General features: G+C 35.6%; 1 protein-coding gene across 2 annotated transcripts; it reads left to right on the top strand.

The window, feature by feature from the left end:
* Nucleotides 1–2,926: 2,926 nt before the first annotated feature.
* LOC149414259 (uncharacterized) lies at nucleotides 2,927–8,331 on the top strand. 2 transcript variants are annotated; one of them, XR_016304025.1, is made up of 2 exons: nucleotides 2,927–3,867; nucleotides 5,186–5,729. XR_016304025.1 is itself a non-coding variant. In XM_089643825.1 (2 exons), the coding sequence occupies exons 1-2, from the start codon at nucleotides 3,665–3,667 to the stop codon at nucleotides 7,811–7,813; spliced, it is 1,239 nt and encodes a 412-aa protein (XP_089499951.1). In that variant the 5' UTR covers nucleotides 2,994–3,664; the 3' UTR covers nucleotides 7,814–8,331. The 2 variants fall into 2 exon arrangements, 1 of the variants encoding a protein (XP_089499951.1); XM_089643825.1 differs by lacking the exon at nucleotides 5,186–5,729 and adding an exon at nucleotides 6,778–8,331 and having other exon boundaries at nucleotides 2,994–3,867.
* The last annotated feature ends 13,198 nt before the right edge of the window (nucleotides 8,332–21,529 follow it).

Here is a 21,529-nt window from a genome sequence, read left to right as displayed (position 1 = left end):
ATCAGATGGGAATTTCTGTCAGAATGGTAAGTAAGATTGAAATAATTGTCAACACTATACATTGTACAGCTGGGGGTGCAGAGGCGGATTTGCAGTCTTGGCCGCCCTAGGCCCCAGACCATGTAGCCGCCCCTTTCTCAGTACCCATCATATTGACCAAGAGTATCCAAACTTTTCAGTAAGTTCCTAGGGTCAAAACCGTTTTAATTTTCCTGCCATTATCATTCATGGTTCATGGGGTGAGATTTGTCCAGGTCTTGGCGGCGGATACGTCTGCCCACCTGCTGCGTGGCGGGCCGGATCGAGAGAGACTGGGTGAGGAAGGCCTTTTGACCTTTCCAGCCGGACTATCTTGACCCATCGCATTGCACCGCAGTTGGAGGGATGTATTCATACGTATGTCACTCCTGGACACACTAATCCCCAGATTCCTACCCACCCCTCGTACATTTTCCTTTTCAGAACTTCCTATCCTTCCCTTCCTTAAAAAGACCCTCCACACAGCATCACCTAAGATGACATAGGTCGTGAGGGAAAATATTTTCCTCAAAGCCTGAAAAGTATGGCGAGCGATATGCTGAAATACGCCATCCCACGCACATTATAGCTCTGTGTGTGAACACGCTATTATGCATAACAATACCTAACGCGGTTCAGTCACTAGCGCAACTGAATCACGGTAGGGATTGGAAATACGCGAGCGGGCGAGCGACGGAGCATGATAAGCTGGGTCCAGACAAGTTCTTTTGTCCGTACCGTACCTCCGTTTCGTACCAGCGTCGCGATCCAAAAACTCTGGACGCATCATCTTTTGTCCGTTCCGTACCTCCGTTTCGTATCCGCGTCGCGATCAAGAGCCCGTATCTCCGTAACGTCGCTGCGATCATCGCGTGTTCATTTCCTCCCACCATGTCGTCGACTGCGGAAGTGTTTGAGAATTTGACGATTGCTTGCGCGTCCTTCATTGTTATTCACAATAATATAACGAAAAAAAAACAAAAAAGGCGACGTTGGTGGGAGTTAGAATTGTTCAAAAACAGAGAAAGATGTCGCACGCCGCGAACACGTCCAGACTGGTGCAGACCCGTACCGTATCGCCTTTGAACGGGTCGAAAAACCGACTCGCGATGGATCGGAGCGTACCTCTATCCGTATCGAGACGCCGTACCACCGTACCGTACCGAACGGGCGTCCAAACTAGCGTTCTTGATCGCGACGCTGATACGAAACGGAGGTACGGTACGGAGAAAAGAACATGTCTGGACCCAGCTATAGGTGTGGCGAGGGCGGCTGCGGGGCGTGGGGGCGCGCTGTGTGCTGTGTGTGAACACGCTCTTGCATATAGCTATTTCGTACGTACAATATTTAGGTACTTAGGTAGTAATTTCTTGTTATCATCTGTGACTTTTTTGTCACGATTGGCCGCCCCTAATATCTGGCCGCCCTAGGCCCGGGCCTACATAGGCCTAAGGGCAAATCCGCCTCTGTGGGGGTGGGATTTGACCTCATCCACCTCTTCTTCAGTCCAACTCTTGGCGCTGCTTCCCCTCCCCTACAGTATCCAGTCATCTGTCATTATTTCAGGATATACGGGTTTTCCAATAAGAGGTGTTATTTTGAATAGCCCGCTATTTCGGTAGATGTTACTTTTGAAGCTGTCATTTTTTGACATTTGACAAGTAAAAACTACGCCATTAATAAAAATGGAACGATACACGCTTCAACAACGCATTGAAATGATTAAAATTCACTTGAGTGAATCAAATGCAAATCATCTTGAGTGATGAGGCCCATTTCAACCTCGGTGGCTTCGTCAACAATCAAAATTGTCGCACCTGGGGCTCGGAAAACCCAAGAGTTATTGTTGAAAAGCCTCTCTATCCTCAGCGTGTGACTGTTAGGTGCGGTTTATGATCCGGCGGAGTCATTGGACCTTACTTTTTCGGAAATGAGGCTGGAACAACAGTTACGGTGAATGGATTGCGCTATCAAGAGATGATTAATGTATTTTTATGGCCGAAATTGGATGGTATTGATTTGGACAACGTTTACTTTCAACAAGACGGCGCTACGTGCCACACAAGCAACGAAAGCATTGATCTTTTACGATTGAATATCAAAATAACACCTCTTATTGGAAACCCTGTATAATAAGGACCTGCGAATATTTATTTTAGTTTTTATTAACCCTTTCATACTAGCGAGCATACTGAGTCGTTCACGGACCACCCGCACAATTGAGTTAGCTCTTTTTGAAGAGCTGAATAATTCGTACGACTCCCGGTTAACCGTATCATAGTTAAATTTAACGGTTACTCAGGAGATATTTAAAGGAGATATATATATCAGATATCAGGATATCAGGAGATATATTATATCAGGAGATATTTAAAAAAAATAGCGCTTTTAAGGGGACCGTTTGCGCAGCCTTTTTCATATGTAGAAACAGTCACCAACAAAGGATTAAAAATGCTCGGCTTCATTCTCCGAAATGGCAGAGACTTTAAAAATATTTCAACACTAAAAATCTTATATTCCTCACTTGTTTGAAGTCAAATCGAATATAATTCTCCTATTTGGTGTCCTTACTTTAAAATCCACTCCGATTCTATTGAAAAAATTCAGCATAAATTCCTAAGATACATTAACTATAAACTCGGTCTACCTATAGAATCAATAAATTACAATCACTTGATGAAAGAATTAAACCTACTTAAACTCTCAGATAGAAGACTTATTTGACTTTTATTTTTAAAATTGTCAATGGTATTGTTAGAAATTGGAGTTTGGTTGGCTTTGCATAGATGTCGCTGTGTGTAGATGCTTGCCTTTCCAACGGACTGAAGTTAATAAATAAGTTGATAGTTTTTTCAATAGATGTCGCCATAAATTCTCCCCTGCTAAAAGTCAATAAATAGGTTGATTTATAATTTTCTTCCTCTTCTGCAATAAACATTTCTGGCGAAATAAGTGGTTTAAATTTCTACCTGGATACAAAATTAAACATTGGACCTTCGTGCCGCATCCGTATTATCGATTGAATCGCGGATGATAAAAGAACCAGCAAACATCTTCAACATCCAACATCAGAGGGGATCTTCAGAAAAACGGGCAAGTGACCATATCCCATATACCTACCTTATTTTCCCAGGCAGGAGAGCATGATTTATTACACAGCCGTATTTCTTTGTTTGTTTTAAAATTGAATCGGGCTGATTGTTACCAAGTGTTGTTTGAATTGATTTCATACCCATCATCGAAATTGTAGTAAGCAATAATAATTGTTACAACAATATAAAAAGAAGTTAGAATACAAAGCAAGTATTTTAAATTTCTTAAAAGATTTATTACGAGCGGTTATATTTGAAAATCCGTTAGTTTAAATTTCGAAAGTTACCGCGAGTCGGTAAAAACACCAACCCAGCCGCGAAGCAAGCTGACGCATGCGCGGTGGAGATTGTGGAGAGAATAACAATAGTGTCAAATTGTTTTCTTTTTGACAGCCATCGAGCTGTTGCATTTATAAAATTCAGATAAAATTCATTGTTTATCGGTTAATTAGTAAAGTTCTGTGATCAAGGACAGTGCACGTGTAGTGATTGATTACAAGTGATTATCATTTGACAATACGTTCTGTGAATACCTCTTTTCTTGATATTTAAAAATGGATCTCAAAACTTTGATTAACCAGCGTGGAATTTGCAAGGCGAAATTAACTAGGTTCAATGAATATATAAACGGTGATAATTTGTCGCAATCTGAAATTGAAGTCAGATTGAAGAAACTTGAACCAATTTTAGACACTTTCGACTCATTACAAGATAACATAGAAGCAATTTCGCCGGAAGAATTAACCAAAACAGAAAGGCAAGCATTTGAAAATTTATATTATAATCTTGTTGCTAAGGCTAAAGATAAATTGTTAAATAAAGTTCAGAATACAACATCACATAACATACGTTTGCCTATACTTGAGTTGCCAAAATTTAATGGGAGTTACGAAAATTGGTTGAATTTTCGGGATACTTTTGTTGCTTTAGTTGATAATAATCCATCTTTAGAAGTTATTCAAAAATTGTATTATCTGCGATCATGCCTTGAAGGTGACGCAGCTAAATTATTAACCTCACTTCCAAATAACCAGGAGAACTATCATACTGCATGGGAGATGTTAACTTCTCGCTATCAAAATATAAAAATTATTATACATAAGCACGTTGAAGCATTATTCAAATTGCCTGAAATAAAATTTGAAAATTCCGTAGCATTAAGGAATCTTATCGATGAATCCGAATTACATTTAAAATCGTTAAAAAAGTTAAATATACCCACCGAAAATTGGGATATCATGTTAATATATTTATTGTCGCGAAAACTAGATAGTGAAACTCGACATCATTGGGAAGTATTTGCCACAAAAGAAAATCTACCCACATATAAAGAGTTTATAAAATATTTATCAGATCGAGTTCAGATTTTAGAATTTGCTGGAATTACTGAAGGAAAATTTAATCAAAATAAAACTTTTCCTTTCAAATACCGAAAAGAAGCTATGATTTCTTTAACGCCTCAAATGACAAAATGTATTATTTGCAAAGGCGATCATAAGGTTTATAATTGTAAAAAAATTTTAATATTAAATACTAAGGATAGAATTATAAAGATACGTCAAGTAAATGCGTGTTTGAAATGTTTGTGCTTGGGTCATAAGCTAAAAGAATGTAAAAGTAAATACAATTGTCGTATATGCGAAAATAACTCGCACAATACTTTGTTGCATTTAAAAAAGGAAACAGATAATTCGAAGTCTCAGGATAAGGATTCACCATCAACATCAAATAATGAACCTTTAGTTACAAATCACTCTACGAAAATATCTAATAGTTTTGTTTTGTTATCTACCGCCGTTATTAAAGTGTTGAATAATAACGGAAATTTGATTAAGGCTAGAGTTTTATTGGATAGTGGTTCTCAGTCCAATTTTATAACAGAAGAATTTGCAACAAGGTTGCAATTAAAACCCAAAAGGGCAAACATACCGATTACCGGAATCCAAAACAAAATATTGAATATTAAAAATAGCATAAATTTAAGAATTTTCTCGAACTATTCACCGTATGAAAGAGACATAGAATGTCTCGTTTTGAAAGAAGTAACAAGTCATCTGCCGCAAATTTCTTTACAGAAAAAGGATGCCAACATACCTGATGGTCTTCAGTTAGCGGATCCTGCCTTCTATGAAACAAGCTCCATAGATATGCTACTCGGAGCGGAAATCTTTTGGGAAATTATGAAGCAAGATCAACTTCGAAATGGAGACTCAGGACCCATATTACAGAGAACTGAATTCGGATGGCTGGTGTCAGGACCCATCGTCACAACAAAAATAAAAAGGCCAGTAAAATCTTGTCAACTATCATTAAATATAATCCATAAACAGATTGAAAACTTCTGGAAATTAGAAGAATTCCAACCGGTGAAGCACCGGAGCCATGAGGAGCGAGCGTGCGAGGAGATTTTCAAGGACACTTATAAAAGGAATGACAATGGTCGTTTCATGGTAAGCTTACCACAGCGCCCCTGTGTTAAACAGTTGGGAGAAACGCTGCCCATGGCGGAAAAAAGACTTTGCAATTTGCAAAGGAAATTTTCTTCAAATCCTGACCTGATGAAAAAATATAAAGAATTCATGCAGGAATATATAGACTTGGGTCACATGACCCGGTGCGAAGCACCCTCTAATGAAGATTGTTATTTTTATTTGCCACATCATGCAGTATTGAAAGAATCGAGCACTACCACTAAGACTCGAGTGGTATTTGACGGTTCAGCAAAATCATCCAATGGTATATCGTTAAACGATGCTCTCATGATAGGACCTGTTTTACAGAAAGATTTAGCCGCACAATTGATATGTTTCAGAAAACACCAGTACGCGATAACAGCCGACATTGAGAAAATGTACAGTCAAATATTGGTGCGACCCGAAGACAGGGATCATCCGGTAAGATGGAACACTTTCGTTGCTAATAGAGTGGCGGAAATCCAGGAAGCCAGTCAGCCGGAGCAATGGAACCATGTACGGTCTGAAGACAATGCAGCAGACGTGCTTTTCAGAGGAATCTGCGTTTCACAGTTATTAATTTCCAGCATTTGGTGGCATGGTCCAGAATGGCTGACGTTGGATTCAGCGTGCTGGCCAAATTCCAACTCATTTTGTATTGATCCACCAGAGATCAAAACAAGCTCGGCACTGTTGTCTGCTGTGAAACAGGACTGGGACATTTTTGATAGATATTCCAATTTTTCCAAATTACAGAGAGTAACAGCATACATTAATAGATTTATTTTTAATTGTAGAAACTCTTCGCAGCGCCGCTATAGTAAATTAACAGTTAGTGAGTTGGAAAATTCAGTAAACAAATTAATATCTCGGGCGCAATCATACTGTTTCAGAGACGAAATTCGAGCTTTAAATAATGGAGGTAATATACCTAGGAATAGTGCACTAAAGTCATTAGATCCTTTTATTGAAAGGGATCTAATTCGTGTGGGGGGAAGACTCTCCAAAGGTAAAATGGTAACCGAAGGCCAGCAGCACCCAATTTTGTTACCTTCGCATCATAAATTAACAGAGTTAATTGTAAAACACTATCATTACTTGAACTTACACTCGGGAACGCAGTCATTATTGGCGTTGATTAGAATGAAATTTTGGCCGATTAAGGGAAGGAATGTTGTAAAAAAAATAATAAAAAAATGTATAATTTGTTATAGATGTAATCCCAAATCCGAACAGCAGTTGATGGCCGACCTGCCAGCTGAAAGAATAACTGAATGTAGGCCATTTCAGATAACAGGAGTGGACTACTGTGGACCAATATTAATAAAGTCGGGTATTCACAGAAAATCACATAGCGTTAAATCATATATTTGCTTGTTCGTATGCATGGTCACTAAAGCCGTGCACTTAGAAGCTGTGCTGTCCTTGAGCGCAGAGAGTTTTTTAAACTCTTTGAAGCGGTTTATCTCGCGTCGTGGTAGACCAAGCAAAATGTTCTCGGACAATGCAACCAATTTTAAAGCGGCTAATAATGAACTAAGAGAAATTTATAATTTTTTAAATATGTCTAATGATAAAATTGATAATTATTTATCCACATTAGGAATACAATGGCAATTTATACCAGCTCGTGCGCCGAACTTTGGGGGGCTCTGGGAGGCTGGGATAAAGTCAGTTAAGCATCACTTAAAAAGAATAACCAGTATCGCTTCATTAACTTATGAAGAGATTAATACGGTGTTGTGTCAAATTGAATCTTGCTTAAACTCCAGGCCACTGTCTCCCTTATCAAATGATCCTTATGACCTTAATCCCTTGACTCCCGGTCACTTTCTAATAGGAACTAGTTTGGCGGCGATTCCAGAACAAAATTTGGAACATATCACATTCAATCGATTAAACAATTACCAAAAACTAATCCAGATTGTACAATTTTTCTGGTCGAGGTGGCGGAAGGAGTACTTAGCAGAACTTCAAACCAGAAGCAAATGGACCAATAGGAATCAAAGGCAGATGCGGTCTGGCGACATGGTCGTAATAAAGGAGGACAACGTCCCTTCTTGCTACTGGAGGCTGGGACGTGTGAGCGCCGTTCATCCTGGCGCTGATGGAAGAGTTCGCGTGGCGACCATCATCACGTCGAAAGGCATCATCCAGAGGGCCATTTCAAAGATCTGTCTGTTGCCAATAGATGACAACGAGGAGCTGAAAATGTCGACACCCCCACCCAACGGACCAGACGCTGAGTAAGCGCAAAATAAAAAAAGGTTTTGTGCAAAACAATATAAAAAGTTTCGTGATAAAAACAATATAAAATTTTTGTGTATTATCATAAATAAAAATAAAAAATAATAATAATAAATTAAAAGAAGATAAGGAAGAAATAATAATAAATAAAAGGTAAAAACAGTGCATAAAAAAGTGGATAACAATAAAACTTGCGAGTTTGATAAAAAATGTACAAAATAAAAAAAAGGATTGTAGATCCGTATATACCAAGAAAAAAAAAAAAAAACACTTTAAAAATGAACGCTTATAAACCGAGATAGCCTGCTGGCTATATGTAATTTCAAACTACACAAATACATCTGAAGAAACTAATTATAAATGTGGTAATGAACTATAGAAAAACACAAACCCTTAAGAAGGATGACCAGGAAACCAGCGCTCCATGTTGTGTTGTCTATATTATTTGTTTTATGTTTGATTATTGTTATGATTTCTGTTAGAACAAGGTTATTGGAATTATCTTAGTTGTTAAATTATAGTATAGAATAGCTTAGTGAATTGCATGAATTTGATTTGAACGAAAGTAATAATTTTAATCTCATAATTAATTTGTATAATTTTAGTTAGTTTGAAATTGTCATTTCGTTTTTAGAGTAGTCTTATGTTTAAACTTATGCTTAGAAATAGGTTACCTATTATTTCAAATATTTATTGTTAATCAATTTTTTTTGTATTAACAGTAATAGTAAATAATTACTATTTTTGTTTCTTCCAAATTAATTTTGGCATATATGTAGATATTTAGCTGCTTAATTTTTATTCTTATGTTTTGGGGTTTGTTTCAGAAAAAATGACCTCCAATCCTTTTTTCGGGGGGAGTTTATGTTAGAAATTGGAGTTTGGTTGGCTTTGCATAGATGTCGCTGTGTGTAGATGCTTGCCTTTCCAACGGACTGAAGTTAATAAATAAGTTGATAGTTTTTTCAATAGATGTCGCCATAAATTCTCCCCTGCTAAAAGTCAATAAATAGGTTGATTTATAATTTTCTTCCTCTTCTGCAATAAACATTTCTGGCGAAACAAGTGGGTTTAAATTTCTACCTGGATCCAAAGTTATACAGGTATTATAGACAGCCCTGATATATTAAGCCTAATTACCTTCCATATACCCACTAGAACCACTCGATCCCAAATTCTTTTTAATTTTAATACCAATATCAGGACTGCGTCATTTAGAAACTCCCTTATACCTAGATTGCATGCAGTTGGCAATGCTTTCTCAGAAGTAGTAGATGTGTTCAACTGCACGGAATATAGCTATAAGAAGGCTATAATAACATACCTCTGTCGTAATTATCAATGTTATTAGGCATAATACCATTCTATTCATAAGTTATCACAGAACCTAAACAATGCACTTACATCAGATATCAGACAGAAGAGTGTTATCTAATAATTTTATATACTTAATTAAAACTATAATTTTTCCCAAAATAGTTATGAGATGTCTAACTGACAGCCCTGATTCAATAGAGCTAACTCTTAGTTCTCAGCAAATTCAACCAAATTCAATATTGAAGGTAACAATAACCTCAATACTAAACTACTGTACGGATTGAAAATAAAAATGCTATTGTACCTATGTATACCAGATGTTATTTTTGTTTAATTTTCAACATAATTTCACAGTAATTATTCTGTTTAACATAATACTGTTTCGCTCCTGTGAACCACTGTAAACATAAATCATGTATATTGTAAAAGCCTTTTACGGCGTCTAAATAAATAAATAAATATGTGAGTTAAATTTGAATTTGAGATCAAAATACCCAACCAAACTGAATAATAACTTTTTAAAACAAAGGTGTAGCAAAAATCTAATACGGATATTTATTTGTGTTTCAAATTATAAAATATGGACAGTTAAGGGTCATTCCGCCGTTTCGTTCAAATCGCATGTTCTTGCAAAAAAGTCATATGAAAAATAATGTTTTTCAAGAAAGTTTTATTGGAAAATGTAGTTATTTAAAAAAGGAAAAAGTAGTATTTACCGGATTAGGCATTTGTTACTTAATAACTTTATGGTATACAAAAAACATGCTAAAATCTCATTACCTTCCCCGTGTAAATGAGGGACCGGTAAATTGATCAATAAATAAGAACATTTTACACTAGTAAAATCACTACATTCATTAATCGACCTGAATGTACAACTAATTTTGCATATTTATTGGTGTTTAATTTATTTTTAAAGTTACTGTATCATAGAAAGAATTGAGATTTTGTTTTTGTCCAGAAAAAATCGCTGTCGTCTTCCGCCAAAGCGGTAATTAAAATTGTGACCGTGTTTGTCACTGTTCGTCAGCTGTACCCCACCCCGCGCCTCCGTTACTAATCAGTGTACCGCTATATCTGGACGGGGGAGGACGTGCGTCGCTGAATAAAGAAATATCTGCGATCTCCGTGCTCGAAAACGACTTTGTCACCGACCAGGCATCATTACCTTCCAGCATTTTTTAAAGTAAGTACATGTTTTAAAAATTCGAATCATGAACCTATAAACTATAATTAGTCGGACTATTTTTTATTGAAACATAAAGATTTGTAATGTCATTATTAAGCGAGTTATTAAGGAAAGATTGTCAAAACCTCATTACCCTCCGTCTCATTACCTTCCGTATCGTAAAATTTTTTGCCGGATGGTAATTTAGAGGTGTGGAGGGTAATGATAAATTTGTAAGGGTTATTTTTACGTGCATCTGGGACCATGTTTGGGGGTTCATAAAAGTTAATATTATCAATAAAAGCAGTTTCTTGCGTTCTAGCGTCGGACAATTTCAGTTTTGGTGAAATACATATTTTCGTTTTATCTATTTACTGATATGGAAAAGCAATATGTTAAAATTTACCCTGCGAATTTTTATTTGAAAATCGATTTTTTTTATTCAATGATATAATTATAATTATTCAAATGTAAACGAATAATATATTAAACAAATGGTTTAACTATTCCCCTACAGTCACAATTATTTTCATTACTTATCTTCATTACTTCAGTTGTCTATTAAAACAGATGAATTTTTACAAAATTTCAAGTTTCTAAACAAATCCAGATTTGAACAAAAATCTATATAAAGGGCATTATTAAGAGTCCAACGCAAATTTCTTGATTGAAAAACCATATCATTACTGTTAGATTTTAAATCATTTAGGGAAAAAAATATTAAACAAAGATATAAAAGTAGTGTAACAATTTTTGGGCTCTCCTGTAAAAGTAACGAAATTGAAATTATCCATATTTGTTATTCAACTTCTCACTTGATCCGATACTTATGATAATTTTTCTTTATTATTTGTTACAGGCTAAACACCATAATCCACAATGGCAAAGTTAAATAAAAAACTGAAAAAAGACGAAAAGTTATCCAAGGACAGGCTGCATAAGCAACAAAAATATGCTGAGATTAAAAACAATCCGGAACTGTACAGTCTTCAGAAAGCGAAAGAAAAAAAAAGATACTTAATGCGAAAAGCGCAAAAAAAGATTTGCAGCATTGAAGATATGAGTGAAAGAGCCCAGAGAGAGCAAAGACGAAGATGGCGAAAGAACTCTGTAAATTATTGGAAGATAAAAGAGGAGCAGCGTAAAATAGAAACGATTACAGTAGAAAATATGCCTCCAATTCATGAAAATGTCAAGGAAGTACCCAATAATGTGCAAAATACTCTAGATCCTGACCCTCTCGCAGTCGAGAATGAACAACAAATCATTAAAAAAAATGTGCGTGGTCTAACGAATGTTAGAAAATTGAGGTATAGATCATTGAAAATCATTAAGACGTTACAGGACCAGATAAGCAAACTCAGGAACGAGAAAAGAAACGAACAAAAGAAATTGAAGGCGTTGCAGCTACAAAACGTAAATAGACCAATCGAATAGATATCGGAATAAATTTCCAGAAAAACTTCCCGGATTTAAAGGAACAATCAAAGTACATCAGGTGATTTGGTCTTCGTCGTTGCCATACAGTGTTGTTTTAAGAAGCCTCAGCTGTTTCAGTTGCCAACACAGCAATCTGTTATGTAAGCACAGCAAACATCTGGGAGTACTGAATGTAGAAAATGACGAAGCCTGTATAGATGTCACAGTTGACATGAATATTGAAAACTTAAGCCTACAAATTGACTCGCCTACTATTTTCAATAATATTGATGACAATATGCTATTGAGCGAATTCGACGGCTCCATGTTTTTGGACGATACTATTGCTTCAACGCCAGAGCCTGCTAAAACTATAGAAAAGAAATGTAAAGTGAAAATACTCTCAAACGTCCCGTTCGACTATCAGCATTATTCCCTTTATAAAAATAGTACGCAAGAATTCAATCCTTTCGATCAATGTGAGTTCGAGAAGTTCATCCGATCCCTAAGAGTAGAATATCCTGATTTCGATGAATCAAAACAGCAGTCCCCCAAAACTGTGGAACTCCCACACATGGACATTGACGAGGAAACCAACAAAGAGGATAAGGAGGCGCCAAATACTACTTAGATTACTGGATAATGGTTCAATATAAAATAACTAACACGACACATCATTTCATTGGGAAAATTATTGGAAAACATGAGTACACACTAGAGTACAAAGTAATTTTTTTGAAAAAAGCTCAAGGGAATTCCAAAAAATTTGTCTGGCCAACAATTAGTGACGACGATTTCATTTTGGAATCACAAATTCTTCAGCGCTTGCAAGATCCAGATGAGAATGAAAGAGGACAATTCACTTTCAAAAATTTGCCGAACTTTGATTTGAAATAGTTTTCCAGCAAAAACTTTCACAAGAATGATCTCAAGTTCCTTAAATATTATGTTCCTATTTAGATGTAAGACCTTCATCTTGTACTTATTAGTTACATATGTTGTGTTTGTTTTAAGTATCTCTGATTTTATTTTAAACTGCATTTCAATTGACTTCTGATTTTTTATTATTTTTAATTATTATTTTTATTATTTCTATTTTTCAAATATTACAATGTTTGCTTAGGAATGTGAAAATTTTGTATTTCTTGTGTACAAACCTACTTATAAAACGTAATTATAAAGAATTTGACTATTCCTTATAATTTCTGGGTAAGTAGTATAATAGGAAAATTTTAGTTGTGTTGGGTTTGATGTTCCAGCTGCCTTTTCTTAATTTGTATTTTGATATTTTTTTTCCATTATTTTTTAGCAATTCACACAGATATTGCAAAAGCATAAGTAAGCAGAACTGATTACGTATGAAAAAATGTATTTCTTGTCTCCAATGTTCAAAAGTCTGAATAAAGCATTTAGTTTTTCACTATAATAGGTTTTTCTTCTTTTTCCTAATCCGCTGACCACGTCAAATGATACTTAGCATGATTTGAAATCTATTTTATTATTCAATTTCTATTCAAATTTCATTATTCACAGACATTTTAAGAACCTTAAACATGTTCACTACCATCTATTAATATTTCATTACCAAACTTCATTACCATCCAAATTTTTAAATTACCATCCAACAGTTTTTCATTACCATCCACACCTTCATTACCTTCCATCAATTTTCTTCGAATCCAAGTGTCGCACAAAGGTGCCCTTTTCACTTTTATACATCTGATAGGTACGGGAACCCATTTCTATAAAAATATATAGTAAAAAGGCAAAAAAAAAAAAATCCGCGGAAACAGGCAAATTTGAACGAAACGGCGGAATGACCCTTAAATGATTTTTTTAATTGGAAGATTTTTAATACTAATTATTTTATATAAATTGCAAATTCTTACTGGCATTTGTTTCAATAAATTATGCTCCCAATATTGAATGAGCTATTGAAAACGATTTTACACGATTTTGTTTGTCAATTTACTTTATTATAATATTTTGCTAGATTATACATGTTAAGGCGATGCACTACGTCGTGTAATATTTTGAATCCAGCCGCTATCAATAACACACCTTACGTAGATGGCGATAAGGCTTAAATTCCCACTTAACACCATCGTTTTGATTTATGCAATAAAAAAACATGGCCAAAAAGTGCCTTTTATTTTATTTTGTGGATGTTCAGGCACAAATATTAAAATGTTTTTCGATCATTTTTAAATAATTTAATTTGCCACATTATACAATAAAACCATTTCTCAAAATGGGTTCGTAAGTGGGAGATTTTGAACTTTAAAGCAGTTTTCATAGGCCTTATACATTATTTTTTTCTGGGCTTATAAAAAGACTTATGTAAAAAATACTCGATTATTTCAAAGGTCAAGATGTATTCTACTCGCAGTATTTAATTAAAGCATCTGAAAAATTTCTAGGCGACAAAATGTTCAAACCAAAAACACATGATTTTGCATTACTACATATTGCATCGCCTTAACAAGTCACTTTTTATTAATAAACATATTAATATTCTGTTCGAACAAAATATTCTCTGTTATTTACTATCTATTATCATAAACACCTCATACCTCCATTATGTCAGGTCTTATACAAACCTAGTATTCATTAGACTATTATTACACTAGGAGATATTTATTTTAATTACGTATTGTTTCACTGCACTTCTATTAACACATTCTTTGCCGTAAACGAGAAAACTCGTCATACGCCTTTTTACAGTAAGACGCGGGAGACGAGTTTACTCGTTTTATTGCGCAAAGCGGTAAGGAGCGGGAAACTTGTAAACAAGGGGTTCTAAATGGGTGCGGGGTCATGTGTTTTCTATTGTCGGCGGTACCCGATCTATCTACCTGTCAATACAATGAGTTTTAAACACAACAAAAAATATAAAAATATAATCGTTGTCGCGTATGTTCCGCTCACAAACTACGCAGTGAAACGCGGTACATGTGCAAGTTTTGCAATGTGCCCCTGCATAAAGGAAAGTGTTTCGAACGCTATCACACATTGAAGCACTATTAGGTTATAGTTTTTTTTTTATGTGTATTGAAAATTTCTTAATAATCTTGTAATTTTGTATGAATAAATTTCGATATGTTATTTAGATTGTGAAATACTGTTTTTTCTATGATTCCCAAGAAAGTAGAAAGTTTTTGTTCATAAAAAAAGGAATTACAAATACATTGCTAAGTAAATAAATAGAGACATATTTTTAAAGTAAAACACTGAAAGTTTCATCGAAAAATATCAAATAGATCGTAAGATATGAATATTTTGCGGAAAGTCTAATTTTGGCGCTAAAATTAAAAAAAACACCCGCCCCTAATTTGGCGGTAAAATGCCTGACCATATAGTGTTAACAACTTTATCACTTGCAATAATACTTTTGTGTACACATTACTTGTTCTGTAATTTATTAATAATATTCTCCTGTATACCACTGTATGCTTATAATCCGATGTATCATTCTATTGTAAAAGCCATTTTATGGCGTTTAAATAAATAAATAAATAATTTTTTACCTAATGGTAATTACAAAAAAAATAATCTTACCTTTTTTTAGTACGCAAATATAATGAAATTAAACTAATTAATCATCATGCCGTTTCCCCGCAGGGATAGGCAGAGAGGATGGACCGCCAAACAACTCGGTCTTGGCACACACTTCTTGCCTCATCCACATTCAAACATTCGTCTCATACATACTCTTTTATTATTCTGACTCTTGACATGGTCCGACTCAAGTATCTGATTCACTTGATCGTGCCATGTCTTCCTCGGGCGTCCCCGACTTCAGCTACAATTATTACAAAAACTATTTTAATACGTTTAAATGCAATTTTCAAACGATCGATTTATTTTTAAACGTCATGTACCCGGCCTTGCTAGGGGTTATCCTTAGGAGATAGACATATACCATCCAGGACTTTTATGTAGGCCTTTTTAAGATATACAATTCCGTCTTACATTATTTTGTTGTATCTCATAAGGTTTAGCCAGCGTTAGTAATAGTATAAGCGCCCGAAAATATATTTTTACGACTTTATCACAAAACATCGACTTTTCTCTACTTTCTATAAATATAATGTGCATGTATTATATATATAAACCTTCCAGAATAAATTCTCTAAATGATAGTGAAAACCCTATCAAAATTCGTTGTGTCGTTTAGAAGAACTGAGCGCACAAAGAGACAAACGCGGATAGCTACTTTGTTTTATATTATTTTTATCTATGTTTATCATAGACATATGAATATTAGTAGACCTGCCCTAAGTGATTAAAAGCGTATTATCCCCACTCCCCATACCGGTTCCATTGAGCCGGCTGGGCTCGCATATGGCCTCAAGTGAAATTTGAAAACGTGACGTCATCATTCTTGTGCGAACTATGGTCGAGGCATCATCGGTTCATTTTACGAAATAACACGGCAAAATGTTGACTTGTACTATGAAAACTTGTAAAAATAGATGTGAAAAAGAGAATAAACCCAATTGTCGTATTACATTCCATATATAAGCATTATTTTACTTTATTTTAAGCATATTCACATCGTATAATATGAATCAGTTGTTACTATCACATCGAGAAACGTCTGGACGCGAAACACAAAGCTGGTTGGTTGCTGGGAAGTAAATTATGAACATTTATAAAAGTGTCTTAACTAAATACTTAAACGAAATATTCCACTCTGAAAATAGAACCGAATTTTTTTGCCGAATTTGGACTTCGCAAATTTGTTCATAACGTGGCGAGTAATTTGCGCTCCCATGTAAACATGTCTATTCATTCAAAAGCAGATTTTACTTTTAAGAAGTAAATGGTGATATTATAATGCGAGATGCCTATTTACTGTCAGATTGATTTATTGACGAATCACAGTCAGCCTTACTCCCTTCGTTCTTCAACAGTTGATTTTACCCCTCGCCATTATCTTCTCGTCTATTAATTCCTATGTATGTGCTGCAAACCAATCCCAGGATTGAAACCAGAGAGAGAGATATAAAAGCAATAGTCCCTATCTGCACAGAAAGGCAAAGCCACAGAAACACGTGTTGGGGTACAGCTAGTAACATATATAAATTAAGCCTACGTATGTTTGTGCTCGCAAAACTCGAAAAGTAGTCGACTGATATCGCTGAAAATGTCAAAGTTTGTTTTTATTAGTGCCAGGAGTGTTTAGAGAGCGGTTTGCATGGTAGAACAAGTCGGGGACGCCCGAGGGATACTTAACGCAATATCTCTGCACCTGAATGAAATACGGGGTTGAATTAAAATTGATGCAATATAGTTTTCTAACAGCAACATTGTGGTATACAGTAGTGAGTGGTGAAAGAAGTCGGAGACGCCTGAGGAAGACATTAGCAATAGCGTAGAGTAAAGATAAAATCATTATTTCTTATAATATTGTTTTTTTTTCTAGTTCCGAGGGACGTCAAAGGAGAAAATTATATCAAAAAGTGGACATCCATCTATACAAACATCATACCACATCGCTCACTTGAAAATGACGCACCAAAAAAAGAAAAAATGTCTGTATATGTCACCTTCTTGCTCTTATTATTATTCATAATGTTTGTTTTTGGCTGGATTTACTGTAACAGATCTTGTAAACTGAGTTGAGTAGGTCATAATATTGTCTAACTTCGTTATAATATTGTCTAACTTCGTTTTATTACTGTCTAACTTTGGGATAATATTGTCTAACTTCGTTATAATATTGTCAAACTTCGTTATATTATTGTCCAACTTCGTGATAATATTGTCTAACTTCGTAATAGTATTGTCTAACTTCGTTATATTATTGTCTAACTTCGTTATATTATTGTCTAACTTCGGAATAATATTGTCTAACTTCGTGATAATATTGTCTAACTTCGTGATAATATTGTCTAACTTTGTGATAATATTGTCTAACTTCGTGGTAATATTGTCTAACTTAGTGATATTTTCTTTTAACTTCGCGATAATAACTTCTAACTTCGTGATAAGAGATATTTTACAATTCGCGATAAGATCTTTTAACTTCGTGATGATAATTATCCAATTTCGTGATAATATCTTCTAACTAAGTGATAATATATTCCAAGTTTGTGATAAATATCTTCTAGCGTCGTGATTTACTTTCGGTCAAAACACTGCGCAGTCACAGGCGATACTTTCACTAGATAATGCTATTTAAAAACATACATCTTTCTCTTGTGTAAAAAAAACTAAAGCATGACAGAAAACGACTGCCCCCGGTGTACTATTCCAAGGTTGCTGAGCGACCAATCATTGTGCACCTACACAGATTAGGGCGGTTATAAAACAACTATGTCTCTTTCTCGCATATGTGTAGCTCTCACACACACAATAATGTGAATAGGAACAAAGCTGGTCACTGGCGATACTGAGTATCTTGCTCTCTGGAATGTGTGGCAAATATATTTTAAATTATTTTATTTAAATTCTGTTTGGTGTATAAAATTGTATATAAATAAAAATGGTTAGCAAGTCCGTCGCTGGGATTTGAACCCGGGATATGAACCCGGGATATGAACCCGGGATATGAACCACTCGCTCACAGAGTTCATCAATTATGATTATTTTAATTTCATTAGATTATTTAGTGTTTTGTGAGAGGTATGCAATAAACAAATGAAAGCATTGGGTGTATGATTTTGTGTGCTGTAATGTCCAACATTTATCATGCATGTAATTAAAATATTTATCAATTTTTTTGTTTGTTATTTTAACATTTTGGGAGGCGGGTGTGGGTACCGCCGCCCCTGGACCCATTCATTGGATAACCAACACCTCTGCCAAGTGACTGCAGAAACGGGCGGACCGTTTGAAAGAGACGGATTAGATCATGAGGGAACGAAGGAAGAAGAGATGGCACTAGGTCAACCAGGCAAAACACGTCAAATAAAGTCAACCTTGCACAAATGGGCGAGGCTTTCTAGGCCAGAATGTTCACCACTTGCCAAATATATTTTTTCCGTGGACCCCCTGCCTGCCGAATATTGAATTTTCCTAAAACTATTAACGTCCCATGTGATAATCATTTATTTTTTAGTAAAAAGATTCCCTTCTCTTGCCTGTCCAACAACCGGGTGTCGGTACCTATAGTTGCTCTGTCTTTACATTGTGCAGACAGGGGCACCCTTGTGAGGTATAACATCAAATGAAAATGAAGCAGGATAAGCAACGAGAATTTTTTTCTGTAGCTGGCCCTACAGAACTACCTTCTTGTCACATGATATCCGATTCTTCAACCTTCCATTTCAATATTCAAAATGTCCTCAAACTTAGTTTTGAAGTTTGTGTGAAGTGCATTATGTTGAACTTCATTATTACCCTGGACGTTTTTCAAAAACAAGTTGGGGAATTAGGAAAATTCGCGACAAAAATGTTTTGCTTCAATATATTAATTCTGACGAGAAAAGGAACGTAGACTCTATTTATATACCTCAATTAACAACTTTACGAAATATAAAAATGCAAATATAAAATAAGTAATTCCTCAGTCTATTATATTTGTGTTAGGTCTATTGTGTCATTTACGGAACTACTAAATGTTGACTTGAGGTAAATGGGGGTCCGCCCGTATGTACCCCCATTCCCATCTCGTGGACCCCCAAATTTTTTTCTCGCTGACATAGACCCCCAGCAAGCCGATATCGACCCCTGGGGGTCCATATAGGCCACTTTGGGAACCTCTGATTTAAATAATAAATCGCTCGTTTCCGCAATGAGTTTCTGTTTCACGTTGTGTGATAGCAGACTCCTTCGGAATACATGATACAACAATGTTATGCGATATTGGGCATTGAATATATTTACTTTAGAGCTCTCAATCGCGTTGCATTGGTTTGTCATATGGGACATTGTTATTCCAAAGGGTTGGCATATCGTGTTGATTTAAATATTTCTTTTTATCGCTAGATGGCACTAGTAAATACATAAATTAAATTAAATAAACCTTTTTACTATCTGATGGATGTCGCGTGGCTTGAAAATTATTATTATTTAAATGAAATCTTGTGTTTTTCTTTTGTTACGCGTAACAGTTAGGTTAATTCAAATTTAATTTTTAATTTTCTCTATCTAATCGCTGGCTTAAGGTTAAACGCAACGCTCGTTGTATTCTACGTGTTCACAGATGGTGTTAATTAATTAATTTTGTTTAAATACGCTTTTGCAAGGTATTGCTTTACAGTATTAAGACAAATTATTTGTTTGCGCCCTCATATACGCAATATGAATATGAATAAATAGTTTTGTCCATATAAAAACTCAATTCTATCGAGAAAGGCATACAAATACAATATTGGATTGAATCATCGGTAAAATATTGTATTTGTGTGCCTTTCTCGAAAGAATTAAGTCTTTAAACGAACAAAACTATTGATTCATATTCATATTGCGTATATACGGGCGCAAACAAATGATTTGTCTTAATATTGTAAAGCAATTACCTTGCAAAAGCGTATTTAAACAAAATTAATTAATTAACGCCATCTGTGAACACGTAGAATACAACGAGCGTTACGTTTAACCTTAATGTTTCTCCGGTGTGCCGCATCCACCCAAAGGCCCCCGCACTTCATACTTCGTCACCGGCATTGGCGACAAAAGTCTTGAAGAAAATGTTCATACGACCACCTTCTCTCCTTTCTTTCCTCCATGGATTAGACCCTTAGAGCACAAGCGTCAGGTGGGTATGCAGTCCATGTTCTACAGGTATTAGAATGGAAGATGCTCCAAGGAATTAGCGTCATTATTCCCTTCGGCACCGGTGCATAGTCGGGAAACACGCCGAACGCGCGCCCAACATACGTCCCATGAGAACTGGTCGCTCTTACGACTCGTTCTTGAGTTTTGAGTTCAACATCTCGGCTGTAGAACGATTTGCTGGCCTCTGTGTTTCATCCTTCCACAACATGGGTCTCTTCAAGACTTAAGCCCACCCCTTCCTCTCCTCAAAAAAAAAACCCTCCACAGAGCATCCCCAAAGATGACATAGGCACGAGGGAAATTATTTTCCTCAGGGCCTCCTGTGTGGAGTTATTGTAAAAAAAGTTCACCCCAAGTGGCAAGATAACCTTTGGTGACTTAGCAGAGGTGCCCGGGTTCATTGGGTGAAGTTTGTCCAGGTCTCCAGGATCGAGAAAGATCGGTTGATAGAGACCCTTTGACCTCTCCGGCCGACTTTCTTGACCCATCTCCTTGCATGGGAATTGAATGGGATTGATTCATACATCACTCATTCCTGTACGCACTGATCCTAGATTCCCTAGGTAGATTCCTACCCTCATATTTTTCTTCCCAGAAAAAAAGTTCGATCGTTTTCAGCAGAAGGAAAATTTAGTTTATCTTGGACACACAGACATGTCCGGAACGCATTTTTATCGGCTAATCTCTTGTGGTCAATAATCAATTTTATCGGCTTATATAATCGGAATATTCATAATCTATCACAAATCTTCAACCCTTGTTCAGTTTTTTCATGAAATAAAAATATGTTTTCATTCTGCTTCCTTAATAATGTTTAATTTAGCAACCTACAAAGTTTAACGGGTCAAGCTGTAGGACATTTTTTTATTGGGAAAGATATTAAATTTATCTAGAATTTACAAAAAAAAACAAAAAAAATTAGAAACTGACGAATCATTTTTGGTATACATAAAATCTATTAGCTTGTCAAGTAATTTGAATTTGGTGCCATGTACTGCCATCTGTGTGACAGCAGTATAAACATTAGCCACGAGATGCGCGCGCAGAAATCTTCCTTACCGACGGTCCGCCATCTTGCAATAGAATGC

This window comes from Hesperophylax consimilis, chromosome 20, assembly GCF_061612785.1.
Source record: "Hesperophylax consimilis isolate HC1 chromosome 20, BYU_Hcon_1.0, whole genome shotgun sequence".
Classification (NCBI taxonomy): Eukaryota; Metazoa; Arthropoda; class Insecta; order Trichoptera; family Limnephilidae; genus Hesperophylax; species Hesperophylax consimilis.
The sequence above is the reverse complement of the archived record's forward strand: the minus strand, read 5'-3'. Positions and strand labels throughout refer to the sequence as shown.

What these genes read in the sequence shown, in the direction of transcription:
- LOC149414259 (XM_089643825.1), top strand. Translation starts at nt 3,665, where the DNA reads ATGGATCTCAAAACTTTGATTAACCAGCGTGGAATTTGCAAGGCGAAA. An exon ending in GAATTAACCAAAACAGAAAG is followed by an intron (nt 3,868 to 6,777) that starts GCAAGCATTTGA and finishes AATTTGTTATAG; the next exon opens with ATGTAATCCCAAATCCGAAC.